The 15136-nt window shown below is 31.3% G+C and overlaps 3 protein-coding genes across 4 annotated transcripts; 1 reads left to right on the forward strand and 2 right to left on the reverse strand.

The window, feature by feature from the left end:
- Positions 1-785: 785 nt before the first annotated feature.
- Positions 786-6983, forward strand: LOC119833840 (aarF domain-containing kinase 1). The gene is made up of 6 exons (XM_038358041.1): positions 786-1359; positions 1772-2182; positions 2780-2953; positions 3199-3399; positions 4069-4275; positions 5652-6983. The coding sequence occupies exons 1-6, from the start codon at positions 919-921 to the stop codon at positions 5766-5768; spliced, it is 1551 nt and encodes a 516-aa protein (XP_038213969.1). The 5' UTR covers positions 786-918; the 3' UTR covers positions 5769-6983.
- On the reverse strand, positions 6977-9444 carry LOC119833842. The gene is made up of 4 exons (XM_038358044.1): positions 9074-9444; positions 8049-8273; positions 7752-7871; positions 6977-7259 (listed from the first exon to the last, which is right to left on the reverse strand). The coding sequence occupies exons 1-4, from the start codon at positions 9162-9164 to the stop codon at positions 7006-7008; spliced, it is 690 nt and encodes a 229-aa protein (XP_038213972.1). The 5' UTR covers positions 9165-9444; the 3' UTR covers positions 6977-7005.
- Positions 9445-9809: 365 nt separating this feature from the next.
- On the reverse strand, positions 9810-14572 carry LOC119833841 (ubiquinone biosynthesis O-methyltransferase, mitochondrial-like). 2 transcript variants are annotated; one of them, XM_038358042.1, is made up of 6 exons: positions 14393-14572; positions 13812-13952; positions 11657-11771; positions 11244-11369; positions 10417-10687; positions 9810-9981 (listed from the first exon to the last, which is right to left on the reverse strand). In XM_038358042.1, exons 2-6 carry the CDS (start codon positions 13931-13933, stop codon positions 9866-9868), a joined length of 750 nt encoding a protein of 249 aa, XP_038213970.1. In that variant the 5' UTR covers positions 13934-13952; positions 14393-14572; the 3' UTR covers positions 9810-9865. The 2 variants fall into 2 exon arrangements, with proteins under 2 accessions (XP_038213970.1, XP_038213971.1); XM_038358043.1 differs by lacking the exon at positions 14393-14572 and adding an exon at positions 14186-14332.
- Between the last annotated feature and the right edge of the window lie 564 nt (positions 14573-15136).

The raw sequence follows: 15136 nt of genomic DNA on the forward strand, positions 1-15136 counted from the left end.
TTTCGCATTTACAATATATTGGTAGGAAGGAAGTAGGATTCTAATTCTCTAAGCAGCACAGAACAAAGCATCTCCTCTTGTTTTAAGTCGGTAATAATATTCATTAAAACAACTCCAACATACGAATCGGTTTTGTGTATCGCTGTAACCCGCGGCGTCGCTCGCGTGCTATCCGGGTAAAAAGTAGCCTATATTCTGTGTATAATATAATCTATATCTGTACCAAATTTCATACAGATACAAATTGCTTAGCGTGAAAGGGATTACTACCAAGTCACGATCCTGATGATGGAAATTCAGGGAAATTGAATGAAAATGAAAATATTATATTCACCCACTTCCCATTTCCGATTTAGCTAAAGTTTTGCATTCGTATGTTATTTTAAATTTTATAATTGAAGGATTTGGTGATGGAGTCAGAAAGTGGAAAATGGAATTTCTCAACAGTGAAGAACAAAGATACGAAATTTTGTTAGGGGATAAACAATAACGGTGTAGGAACTCTGCAACGGTAAACAGCAAAGATACGCAATTTTGTAAATTGATTTAACCATGAAAGTCTGTTCTTTATTCCCTCAGAATACATATTATACATCTGCTACATACCTATATCTCTACTTTGTTGGCATCGACTTGAAATAGATGAATGGGTAGCGCTTATAGTTATATTAATTTATTTTTTAATAATTGGCTATGGCCCTCTCTGACCATATTTTAATGACACTTGACATGTGACATATATTTTGTCAGTTTAGAATAGACAGTTGACACTTGAGTTTGGTCAATCGTCATTCGTCACTCGTCAGTAAGCTTGGTAGTCAGTGACGTTCTTGCTGATAATTCGTTTATCCTTTAATTAAAAAATTATAGGATAAATCATAAAGAAGACTATGTGAAACATTTATTTAAAACTGCAACATGCTAATAAGAAACGTGTCTCGAGTTGTGAAGTATGGACTGTATGGGAGTGTAGCCATAGGCAGCGGAGCTTTTGTTACATCAGTGTATTCGGACGGTGATTATGATTCCCTTGCTATTGTGCGACATACTAGGGCAGCACGTACCGCATTAGATATAGGAAGGATATACAAATCTATGCTTTACAATCAAGAATGGGACAAGGAATCTAAAGAGTACTTGCAAGTAAAAAGCGATGCTCATAAAGCAGGAGCCGAGAAACTGCTTGAATTATGTAAAACTAATAAAGGTGTGTACATTAAAGTTGGGCAGCACGTCGGTGCCCTCGATTATTTGTTGCCCACTGAATATGTAACAACAATGAGGGTTTTACATAAAGACGCACCTAGGAATACTGTAGAAGAATTGTATAAAGTGATTAAAGATGAATTAAAAAAGGATGTACGTATGATCATATCATTTGCTGTTTCAATGTAAATAGTGTATCAATATCTCTTTCAAATTTTGCTGAAGCTCATGCATTACTTTAATTGTGCACATTTATCCTAGCAAAATCAATTATAAAATGCAAAATTATCTATGAAGAATATGTTTAAAAAATTGAACATTGATTTCATATTTAAATGTGGTATTGCATAATTATTGCATTACACATTAATTTTATGCAATATTATAGATATATGATGAATTTATATTATCATTCATTATTAACCTTCATTCTTAAATATATAAATAAGTTGTTGCTATTGTCATTTATAATATCATTAAGGACTTAAGTAAACAGCAAGCATGCTTAAGCTCTGTTTTCAAATATATAGTTTTCCTCAAAACTGACAAATCATTTTTCTTCTAGCCCTCAGAGTTATTTGTGGAATTTGATCCTGAGCCTTTAGGTACAGCATCTCTTGCACAAGTCCACAGAGCGAAATTAAAAGATGGCAGGGAAGTGGCGGTAAAAGTCCAACACCATTATGTACGAAAAAACATATCTATTGACTTAACTTGGATGGAGTTTCTCATTAACGTCATGTCGAGGGTATTCCCCGACTTTCAAATGGATTGGCTTGTTGAGGAAACAAAGAAAAATATAGCAAAAGAGTTGAATTTCTTAGAAGAAGGTAGAAATTCAGAGAAGGTTGCGGAGTTATTTAAAAATTACACATGGTTGAAAGTGCCAAAGATTTTTTGGGATTACTGCTCAGAACGGGTGCTTGTTATGGAGTATGTGACGGGGGGTCAAGTTAATGACACTAAATATATTGATGTAAGTAATAAATTTTTGTTGTTGATGTATACAGTACAAAGATTATAATAATACATTTGTTGTAATTTAATTTGTTGTTTTTTTACAAACATTACAAAAAAATCTTAAATGAATTGATTTTATTTCAAATTAAGGGTTACATACAATTTTAATAGAGTATAAAGTCGTCAGGTTAAAAATATAAAGAATAAATCGCATTTGAAATCCGTTAATAAGTCTTTAATTTCTAAATGTAATATACTTGCGTAAAGTCAAATCCAAGAAAATACTAGAGTATAAAGTTCTCGATTTAAAGATCTATTTGTTTTTAATATTGAGTAAGAGAGGTGAAAATAAAAATAATGCTCTTCATCTGAAGGTCATTATCGTCATATAGGGGGCTGAGATATGGACTAATAGAAGTTTTTTGGGTTGTGGAGAAGAAAATATTTTTTTTTTCAACATATGGAAATTATCTATACTTATTGAGGTTCAACTTGAACAAGGTCTACTGTTTTAAAAATTGTTCAGTTATATTTATTATTAAGCTAAACAGAAGTATTGATGGCCAAAATATGTTACATACAATTTTCATTGCATCAATTGTCTGTTTTGTAGAGTCATGGCATTAGCAGAACAGATTTGTGCACAAAGCTAGGCGATCTGTATTCACATATGATATTTGTCACTGGTTTTGTACACAGCGACCCCCATCCAGGTAATATCATAGTGAGAAAAGATCCTGGTGATAAAGATGTTACGGTTTACCTTTTGGATCATGGGCTGTATGCGGTAAGTTTTCTCAGTGCTCTTTTATAGTGTACAATTTTTCTTTTATTTTTTTAAGGGATTTTCTTTTGTTTTTTAATATTATCACTATATATAAATAGGTAAAAAATCCAACAAATTGAAGATTGTTTAACCATTATACTCAGTCCACCAGGTAACAGCCGAATTTTTGTATGATGTATATTAAAAGACAATCATTTTAAAGTTTACTTTGTTAGCTGTGTAATTAAATACACATATTCTTACAGCAATTATCAGAGAAATTCCGCTACAACTATTCCAAATTATGGCTATCGATAATAGCTAGAGATAAAGAGGGAATTAAATGCTATTCAAAGAATCTTGGTATAGAGGAGGATCTCTACGGCTTATTTGCTTGCATGGTGACTGGGAGACCATGGGACGTTATTATGAAAGGAATTGATGTTACTAAACCATCATCTGGAGAGGTATGTTCTAATTTCTACTTTCTTAAATAATGTGATTTATGAATAAATTTAATAATAAATGTGTTTGTGAATTCTAATGGATCAAGGTAATAATGTATTAAATGGAATCATAAAAGACGTAGTTAGAACTCACTCTATAATTGCATAGATAAAATAAGGAAAAAATAACGCAACTGCTGTTACATCATGAGTATCCATCTATACTTTGTTAGCAAAGTAGGATGTAAAAAAATACGATATTTTGCTTAGTTTTTATATTCAGTGCTGAATATTAAAATTATTGCATGACTTCTGCTACTGATGATGTACTGATTTAGCGATTTTTTTAAATGAATTTGAATATGAATATATGCGTTAAGTGGGTCATTGCAAGTTTTGCTGTTGCAGCTGTTTTTATTGTCGATTTATTTTGCACAAACTTATTATTTAGCTGAGTTAATTACACTTGTTTATTTAATATGTTTGGACTAGTTATTATTGTATTATTGTTACGAATTCTAAATTCAAATTTTAAACGGTTTTATTATATTTCGTTGTACATAAACACTAGAACAGAAAACAATTTAGAAATAATTTAGTTAATTTGAAAAAAAAAAAAAAGAATCTAAAATGACGTCTGTTCAGAAGTTTAAACAGAATTTTCACATTTCCTTTTCTCGAACATTCCAGAAATCAACATTCCAAAATGAATTACCGAATTTCCTGCACCACGTCACACATTGTTTGCAACATGTGGATAGACAAGCGTTGTTGGTTATGAAGACAAACGACCTCATAAGGAGTATTGAGTATACGTTGAGCGTACAGGAAAAGATGTGCGGCTTCTTAGTTATGACCAAGTGTTGTACGGAGAGCATATTCAAGCTCGAAGTTAAGGTGAGTGGTGGAAGCCATGCTCAAATACAAACTCATTCAACTCACTCAACTCACTCAAAAATCAACCATCAAGGTTTATTTTTAGGTTAAAACACAAAACTTCGTCATTCTGCTAAACGTGTCTTTGAATAGATAATTTTATTTCATTATCGTTGATTTGAACTGAAAAAGTGAAGTTCGTAACGAATATTATTTGTAATATCAATAATGAAATCTTACGCTAAGAGTTATGTGAAAAAGCACAAGATACGCCTATAATCCTATCCTATCCTACTATCCTTTTTACTTATAATATTATAAATGCGAAAGTTTGTAAGGATGTGTGTATGTTTGTTACTCTTTCACGCAAAAACTACTGAACCGATTGCAATGAAATATAGGCCACTTTTTATCCTGATATTAATATGGGATACGGACTTACGCGGGTGAAACCGCGGGACGCAGCTAGTTAATAATAAAATCACACTTCATTTCTCGAGTGAAACAACGAATCACGTCTATTACCTATAGAAACTTAGTATAAAAATATATATACATGTACAATGTAACATAAAATCTCCTTTTGTGAAGTCTAAGGTTAACTAGGCAAACTAATTGGTTTCGTAAATGTTAGTAAGATTGAATTTTTACATGGCAACATAGTTGTTTCTCATTTGGATTCAAACATAAATCTTTTACTATTCAATGCACATCATTAGATTTTATACGAGGTCGTTCATTTAAATAACGTGCATTGAATTTTAATTAGAATTCATTGATATCTAATACACAAAATTTTCCATTAATTATATTCTGTTTCTTAACCGACGTCCCGAAAATGAATGGGGTTCTCGATTCGTCTGATTTTCTATTTCATATCCCTATATGATAATGAGAAAGATACATCAATATTTGTATATAACTATGTAATGTATATTTAAAAAAATATGTAATTTTTTTCTAAGTATTACATGTATTTAAATATTTTACGAGTACAGTTATAAAGCTGCGGACAAAGCCGCGGACGGAAAGCTAGTATGTTTATAAAATCATTACCATCCGTAAGAATTTTCAACGTTTTAAAAAGTGAAGTCCCGTGTCCCCTTGTGGGGTATGGGGCAGATGATGTACACCTGTTTCACTGATCGATTTTATTTTACGGACAAGTAAGTGATCAGCCTTCTGTGTCCTGCCAGACCGAGATACTTTTGTTTGTGCGTCCCCACCGGGAATTGAACCCAGGTCCCCTCGAATCTACGCTCACGCGTTAACCACTGTACCAAGGAGGCGGTCTGAACCGTGAGAATTTTGAACATTTTGGAGTTTGCTTTTTATCTTTTACTGAACATTTTTTTAAGCAATGTTATTTATTCTGTGTTTTTTTGTTGTTGTTACAGAACGAGCAATCAAAAATGAAACGACAAATACTTAATCTTAAGTATGTGTGGTCACTATTTGTTCTGTATTTCTACGGACTGTACCTAAATATACGAAACAGTGTAAATTTTATGTAGATAATTGTACCAAAAATAAGTGTAAGTTCGTGAGTAATAGAAAACGGCTTTTCGCACTTTTATACCTAAGTGCTTTTGAGCTTTATTCGCATTCACAGTTTTATATTCTGGCTTTAAATGTTGTGTGAATCAGTAGCTGTGTCACGTTAACATCAGCGTGTGGTGTTTTTGAAATACTCGTAATTTTCGTCACAGGATTTAAAATCAAATTATAACAATTGTTTGTTTAAATTATTTTAACAAATCGCGATTCTAGTATAACGCTAAAATGCGTAATGTCAGATTTTAGCTGTGTTTGAAATTGAATTGAACTGTATTTAAACGCCATATTCACTGAAAAATTATAAGAAAATCGAGTATTCGTTTGTGTACCATCGATTAAAATACTATGTTCAAATAAAGATATGAATTTTAGTATTGTCGTTGTCATAGTAACGAGGTGTTTGCAAGTTTATAAATTTATAACAAATGACTGTCACGAGTCGTTACTACGACAACGGGTATATAAAATTAGCACAAAAAGCGTGTGTGTAAAAGCTGTTCCGAAATCTTAAAACCATTGAGAAAGGTTCAAAAAGTTACATGTTAAAGTGACTGGCTTTTCCAGAAAAAGGTTTATCAAAGCCACTTTTTCATTCAGGCTTCTTATAACATCTATTTATTTATGTTTAATAAATGTTAGTTTTTTTAATTATTTTAAGAAAAGATATAGTAATAACTGCAAGTTTATAAAAACCTTGTGATTCTTATATGAAACATATTGGTTTGTGAAGTGTTCAATACCTAAATTTAAAAGTGAAAGATTAAAAAGAAATTACCCAATTATATTGCCAGTGGCGGGTAAAACGAGTGTGGAAAGCGCGGGAAAACCTATTTATCATTCTTTTGCGATAATTAGCGTAACATGGTGAGCTATATTTGATTTACGTGTTTTGTTATTTTTTACACTTTCTCTGGTTAAGCCATAAACAGTGTTTATCTTAAATATCTCACGTGGCTGAGTGAGAATTGAATTATATATTTTGCTAGTCACGATTTATATACCTCTTTTATAAACGGGAACATTTAGGGTGTATTTATATGCTGTAGTCTATTTGTAGGTAAAACAAATTTTGTACATACAGATCTAACGAACACATATTATAGGGGCTATAAAGTAAGAAGATAATTTATTTATACACAATCTTGTTGAAAATAAATCTTTTATTTTTAAAATGTTTCGTTTCATTTCCGAAAGTTATACGCGAATTTTACTCTCCAAATTGGATAATTTGTTGCTAAGGATGGCAAGGTCGTTTTGTATTTTTAGCAATATATTTGTGAAATTGTCGCGGCTCTTTCTAGCGTGGAGTTTGTAGAAGATCGAGGATGTTGATAGTTGTACTGACATATCCGCTGGCCTATAGTTGTGTAAGAGGTTTGGTGGATTGTTCTCGGTATCCTGGATCTTGTTTACTGGCACGGTGTTTTTGGATAATGTTTGTTCTGGAACTGTTAATAATGTTGTTAATTAAAATTAGAAGATAAGAAGATTAAAATTGATTGTGTGTGCCAAGCAAGTTCTATTCTTCAACTATTTCTGTCACTCAAAGACTTTGAAATTAACCAATTGCGGTTCTTATAACTGATAGAACTCATAATTACGCTCAAAACCTATATGAAGTTAAACTCTGCCTATGCGTTCATAAAGCAGAGTTTTGTAATGAGCGATGCAATAGATTTTGAACATTACTTTCTCAAAATAAGGTTTTCATTTGAATGAATGCTTTACAATCGATTATAATTTAAGACGACTTGTTTTGAGATTTATTTTATTTGGCAATTGTGAGTTGCTGAATGTAGTACTTCAATGTATTTCATACAGTCGTTTATATTTGCTTAAACATCTGAACATAGATTAAAATTTTATGCGAATGGGCTTTATTATTAAAAAAAAAAATCGAATCGTTGTATTTATTTAAGTCTATGGCGATTTAATACTACCTAAGGACTTTGCGCTGCCGTCATTATGTAAATTCTCCTCAAAGTCGCCGCTTGAGCTCGTGTTTCGATTCAGTATTGTGCTATCGCCCATTGTTATCATATTATGAAATGTAGTTGATGCTGAAAAATAATTAATTAACTAGTATTTGAAAAATCTAGGTTTTAGGTTTACAACAACCTTCTACCTACTACCCTTTACAAGTTGATATCGTTTATATATTTAATGTTGTGTTCGTACATTAACCATTTAAATATAATGAGTAAGTATAAATGAGAAAAAATTGACATTTTTCTCACATGAATTTGAATTTCCAGGCAACCACACTTCTAAAATATAAGGATGCTGTGGATCGTTGCCTTTCCGCAGTTCAGTTAATGGTAGTTCCTTGCCATCCTGTGATTTCAGTTTGATGATTTCGTCGCAGTAGTCCGGAAGGTCGAGGAGATGCCACACTTTCTGTCGAAGCAGTGATATCGACGCAGAGGGCTTAACTGCTATGTAACGAAGTCTTTCATCCACGACTGTAATAATATAGCTATATATTGAAGGGAGCTGGAAGCCCTTTCCATTTTCTCACCCTTCTCAATCCAATCCTTCATCCCAGTCGCCAATCCTTTCCTTATCTCATTGCCCTTAAAGGCGAGCAGCGCATTTGTTGAGGTACTGCGAATGTTCATGGGCGGTGGTGATGGCTTCCCATCAGACGAACCAGCTTTGTTGCCCGCTTATTGCATAAAAATATGTCTACAAAAAGAGGTTTATGTGTGTGAACTATGATTCTTTAATAATTTATATGGACTTATTTGTTTATAAGTTGTTTTATTTAATTTGTGTTAAAGTATGATGTTAACATTTGATTTGTCGGAATGATTACGATACTAGTATTGTGCTCTGGTATATAGTAGCTTATGGTTCAGTTCCCAAGTAAGTAATCCTGTCCTTTTCGGTTTTTAAACTAGTTTGTGCCAAGTTTCATCTAAATCAGGTTAGTGTTTTAGGTCCAGCTTCAACACATCAAACGTCAACTTTCGTTTATGTAATCCTCTATGTAGAGAATATATACGTACACCTACCTGCTTACCGACCTATTATTCTTTATTGTATTCTTGAGAAACAAGATACCTGATAGGTAATTTTTTTTTGGAGTAGGTAGTATCCAAAATTAATATAATAACAACAGTAACATTTTTTAGGTACTATTTTCGTATAATGTTGCATGTGAAATAATATATATTATAATATTATAGTAACTTATTTAAACGATTGGAAAAAATAATATTGATGAGTTCTTTTTAAATATTACGTAGTAAACACGACTTACCACCTAAATCCTGTCGCCGAATAATAACGAACGTAATTACGTCTTTCTTAAATAGCAAGCTGGGCGCTTTTAAAAGTTTGAGAAGCGACATTGGAGCTGTTTCTATTATAATTTAATTTTATTATAATCATTCCGTTTTGTCATAACTACAAATTTGTTCTATCCCTATAATTATCGTCTTATAATCGTAACAAACTCATAATATAAGTAAATATCATCTTTATTACGAAATCTATGAAATTAAAATCATGTTTCTTTGACGTATAGTGACAATTTGGAGCTGAGCGCTGTGACAATGTCGTATTTTTATTGTTTGTGTAACAGATGGCTAGAAAAAGCTGTAGAGGGCAGGACGTTGTGTATATTAACCCATCAACATGTCCGTGGTAGGGGGACATTCGGAATTACCTTTTTTTTTAAATTTATATTATTACTTTATCAAAAAAACAATCATTTGAAACAAAAACAGATACAGACAGTGTCAGAACTAGACTACCAAATTGAAATGGACCACACGGGAAGCACTTTAATTACAATATTTTTTTTAAATATCGGTTCAGTTTTCAGTGGAAAGTTCTTAGGTAAACCTGTTTTTTGAAGTTGGTTGTTAACTAATACCGCTAAAGATACCATTAGAAGACAAACAAAACAGAAATCACTTAATAGTTTATACAATTCGCGCATGTGTGTTTAGGATAAATGCCGTCGTACTGGGTTAAAAAAAATGAATAAAGAATAGTAAAATAATTATTTATAATTACAAAATATCAAAATATTAACACCTCATTGAACCTATTCCAATTTAGTCGCTTCTAGAGCATACCATAGAGATTTGAAATACATCCATTGCCATTTATGTAAAAAGGGATAGTAAATTAAACCTCGGGTATTGTCCACTCTGCAGTTCTCTGAAACAAAAAGATAGAACAAAATTATGATTTAAAGAACAGTTAATAATTTACATAACATTTTACCCACGACTGAACAGAGACTTTGAGAGATTTCTCTCAGTACTCCATACATATTATAATCTATACTATTTAATAAATTTATTTGTGTTTAATTACTTTATTTAGATTAAGATACATATTTTATACATAAGGATACAGGATAAATAAATATGTAATTGGGATTCATTTTATTATCTTAAATTAATTATTTAAAGGTATTTTACTTGGAAACTTTAATTATTAAAATATAATTTATATAAAAAATAGATTTAGTTGGTGTCCGAATTATAAAGGCTTGTCGGCAAATAATTAAAATAAACATTATCCATTCTTTGTAAATAAGAATTGTACTTATTTAAGTTCACATTAATTAAAAAAAGTTTAAGCCCATACTTTTTTCTAATATGCGTGAGACATCTTCAGGCGATATAAATTTCTCGTAATCGTGTAGACCCTTAGCAACTACTTTAAGTATATTTTCAGCCACGTATATTCCGAAGAAGTACGCTAACCATGTTTTATTCGGTGCGGTTATAAATATCTTTCCACCGGGTTTCAGAGTTTCTGCACATAACTCGAAAAATAATTCTTTATTGACCAAGTGGCTAATGACCTCGGAGGCCACGATGGCATCATAGTAATTTTGATGGCTAGGAGCATGTTCCTGAAATTGTGAAAGAAAATTATTATATACGATTAGAATTTTGTGCTGCAGTTCTGAAATGATTAACTTTTGCAAGTTTACTGCATAGGAGGGCAAAATACCGAATTGCCTACTGATTCTGGGCACAAAACACTGCTCATTTATATTTCAACTATTTAAATCTCTGTCTCTGTCTTCTACAATTATTGTGTTTCTAACAAATGATAAGGCGCGATGCAAATGCTATATGCGGGCAACTGAGCGGATAATTCACCTGATGGTAAGCGATCACCATCGCCCACGAACCTTCGCAGCTTCTACGCTTTCCGAAAGGGATTGACGACTGGAAAGAAGTAATGGACTGGAAAGGATTTGGAAAAGAAAACGGGGCTCTGGTCTCCACACTTACCGTACGAAACACAGTAGCATGCTATTGTTTCACGCCCGTTTTTGTGGGGTGTGCTTCTTCGCCAATGCGAGCTTGTCCAGTTCGTGCCGAAGCGTGTTCAACTACCACATATAAATACTCGATGAATAGCTAGGTATTAATATTTGACTCGACGAACAAGCTATTTACCTCAAGCGTTGTGCAGTAATATGTTGGTTTATTTGGCCCGATATTTTGGCTGTGCTCTATCGCCAAATCTATCAGTTCTTGACTTGGATCTATGCCCGTGACATTCGCCCCCAATTTTGCCAATGGCTGTAATTAATAAACTAAATAACTTATGAATAGAAATATTGAATTATTTACGCAGTTTGATTAAAAATTAGTACAAGGAACTAAAATAAATAATTATTTTTATGAAAGAAATAGTTGTCATGTAAGTTGCAATGTGGTTTTCTGCTTTTTACCCTTTAGCTCCTCTAAAAAATTATTATCACGTGGTTTTACATATAAAAGCTGAAAACTTTGAGTTCCAAGGGATGGAAATTAATATATTGGTGGTAAATACATATGATACGGAATATTTAAAAAATAAAAAATACCTCTGACACTAAACCACCTCCACAACCGATATCCAATATTTTTATGTTAGCGAGTGGCAAGGCGGCGTTCTCAATACTCTTTGTCGATGTTATTCCGTCAATTATATAGGGAATTCTACAAAAAACATTTAGTATGTATTTTTTAAGCTATAGTGGGCAACGGAGCTCGGTGGTTCGTCTGATTGTAAGAAATCACCACCTCTCTTGCTTTTAAGAGGTAAGGGAAAAGGGAAGGATTGGCGTCAGGAAAGGAGGAATGAATTAGGAAGGGCGAGAACAAGGAAATAAGCAACTGCTATAAAAGATAATCCATGTTTGTCCGGTTATCTGCGTAAACAGCGTGAATGTTCATGCGGATACTACGATAATAATATTTTGTTTTCAAAAACAATCCAGTTCTCTTACATGTTTCGAGTGTCAGTGTTGTTATCCACATGCGCAAATAAGTTGAAAAATATAGAATAGACTTTTTAAACATTATTTTAGAGCGTAAGAATTTCTTTCTTTGATTCGTTGAATAGGAGTTAATAATGCTGCAAACGATTAATAATAAACATGTTGTTATATGCTTCTTTTGTTAATTTTATGTAAATCCTTGTTACTTTATAGGTGTCTATTGGATATACATAATTAAGCAGCTTTAGCCATCCTCTATTATCGTTTATCTAGCATGTACTTATATAATTGAAAAAATTCATATAGAAATAATTTGAAACACCTTCCTTTGTACTCAAATTAACTCTTTTCTTGCAAATTATGTAGCCTACTGGAAAAAATTGAAAATCAAAAGCTTACACAAAAAATATAGTGGAGTGGAGCCTGGAGCAGCTAGTTAAAATGTTGATTTATTAATATAATGGCATGGTGATTTATTAGGAGTGGTATAATAATTAATTATATGACCGTGGAATTATCAAGAATGTTCAATTTAATACCATTGAATTATTTATGGATTTAAACATAATTGCAATAAAGTGGAAATACGTTTACCTACTTCATAATTATTACCTAAGACTATGCACAGATAATACTAATATTATAATTTTTCTAATCTAACGATAGCAAATCCTTAAGAGTTTTTTCCTTATTTATTTTTTCAACTTAAACAAGTAAAAACAAAATGTCAAGACATATGCATAGCGTAATAAATACTAGGTACATGGGCTGGTTTTTACATGCGTAGATTTCGATAAAAAAATCTTCATAAAAAAATATCGGAATATTTTTGCATATTTAATTTTATAGGAATCAGACATAACCCACGGTTCCTTCCACGCAGGTCCGTGGGTATCTATGCAAGATTTCCCCACACAAAAAAATATCCCAATATAGAGATTGTAAAGGTGTTTTGATTTCAATTTTAGATATTTAGATAAATCATCATTTAAAGGTGTCGCTTATGGTATATCAGGTGTTGAAAAGGATATAAATTGTACACACAAACAAAAGAAGAACAATAATTATTATACGAAAACGTTGTATAAACGTAACTCATTACCCACCTATATCTATTATATTTTCAGTATTCTGTGTTTATGACAGAAAACTTTTCAATTTCGTATATATTTTGACATTTATAATTAAAAAAACTATTCTTTGTAGAAACATGAATTTCGTCTCACTATATAGATAACTAGTATATTGTAAAATAAAATATTTAGAAAGGAGTTAATCTGGAATTTGTTTAATCTAAAAGTTTATTGTCCCTTTGTCATTAACTGCTGTTTGAATTGACATATCATTTTTCCCCGAGTTTTTATGGACAGACTATCAATATTATAAATATAAATATATACTATAAACTAAGAAGATTATTTTCGTTTTTTTCTATCACTTCCATTTGCTAGAAAGGTATAAATTTTATATTATAAGGTTAAATATAATAATATTTAATAAATCCAACTTAAAATGTGTATCCGTATTGCAATAGCACTGTTTGTTGTAGGCGTTTACTAAAGCATAAAATATTTTTGCGTCTCTAAATAATATTAGGCTTATATCTAATTTAAGCTTATATGAAATATCATATGTACAAATTTACCAAAGAGCTATTCGTCCGTTTTTTGTAACAACTTAAATTTTAAAACTATTCCAGCGATTTTTTTTGTAACTAGGTATTTAAATTTTGTTAAATTATTGAGTTCGATTAATATACCTCAGGTCGTTCATGCTATGAAGACATGGTACGGAACCATTTGGCATCCACCAGTTATTCTTTAACTCTGAATGCCTCTCAACTTCCACTGCATCCACGGTGGGGCCAGATTTGTTGTTCATTTCTTACTGTATATTGTTTCTGAAAAAAAATCTGAGATTAATGTTAAATAATTCAAGTTAATTATGTTATTCGTGAGAAATTTTTAAATTCTCAAATATTGTAATGAATTTCCAGTCTTATAAACACGATCTTATATCCTTATAATTTGGCAATGGAATTTTGTTTTAATCTAAAATATTGTTAAACAGCTAAATTGATACAATATTTTTTATGTGTAGGTTACATTTACTGATACATATCTCAATACTTACTGTTTTGTTGAAAATCGCGAAATGCCCTTTTTGTGACTTTTGACCCCGAGTAATTTTTTTCATATATCTATCCTATATAATAGTGTAATGAACGATCCTATACATTCAATACTACTACACTTATACTAATAATAATTAATGTAATCTTGGATGTCTAAACTGATCGGACTATTTAGTCTTAAAATATCACAATCAACGATTACATACCTTTTATGTTTTATTTAAACAATATAAAATATTTTTTGTAGATATATATTTTAAATACTAATTTCACAACACTAATAGCTTGAATTAAATAAAGAAAAATTTTATTTCGGATTTGATACAATGTATTTATAAAATTTAATAAAGCAAATTTGAAAGAAGTCACTTCTACGATCTACAGTAACAACTTAATAACTGCGACGAAGCGGAAAAACGATGCAGAAATTTATACTTATACGAAATAAATAAAAGATGTAGGCAGTAGGCTTATATGTACATATATAACTGGAGGCTGTGTTTCGTTGTTTACGGCTTATAAAACAAATGAGCATGTACCTATACCTAATTATGCATTAAATAAATACGGGTCAACGTGAAATTTGACCTTAGCAAAGCATAAATTTTCGATATTTTACGTCGTAATTAGTAAAAAAAAAAAAAATATGGCATGAAAAAGTTTGCTTTTGTGTTCAGGAGACTGATTGAACGATATTTTTCGGAATCTTTGGTTTAAATTTTTAATTTATAATAAAAAAATTCAAATAAATATATTTATCATTTTTATTAAGTTTTATTATCAAATTAACAAAAAAGTGGAAATAATTTAAAAGTGCACATTTTTACTTTTTCTTTTATGTTCATAACTGCTTTCTCTCAATAAACCCCAAATATAATCGCCTATTATGTTTTCATTGTATTGACCTTGATAACGTTGTCCAAAATTCATGATGTCCTGATGAAAACGTT

This window comes from Zerene cesonia, chromosome 18, assembly GCF_012273895.1.
Source record: "Zerene cesonia ecotype Mississippi chromosome 18, Zerene_cesonia_1.1, whole genome shotgun sequence".
Classification (NCBI taxonomy): domain Eukaryota; kingdom Metazoa; phylum Arthropoda; class Insecta; order Lepidoptera; family Pieridae; genus Zerene; species Zerene cesonia.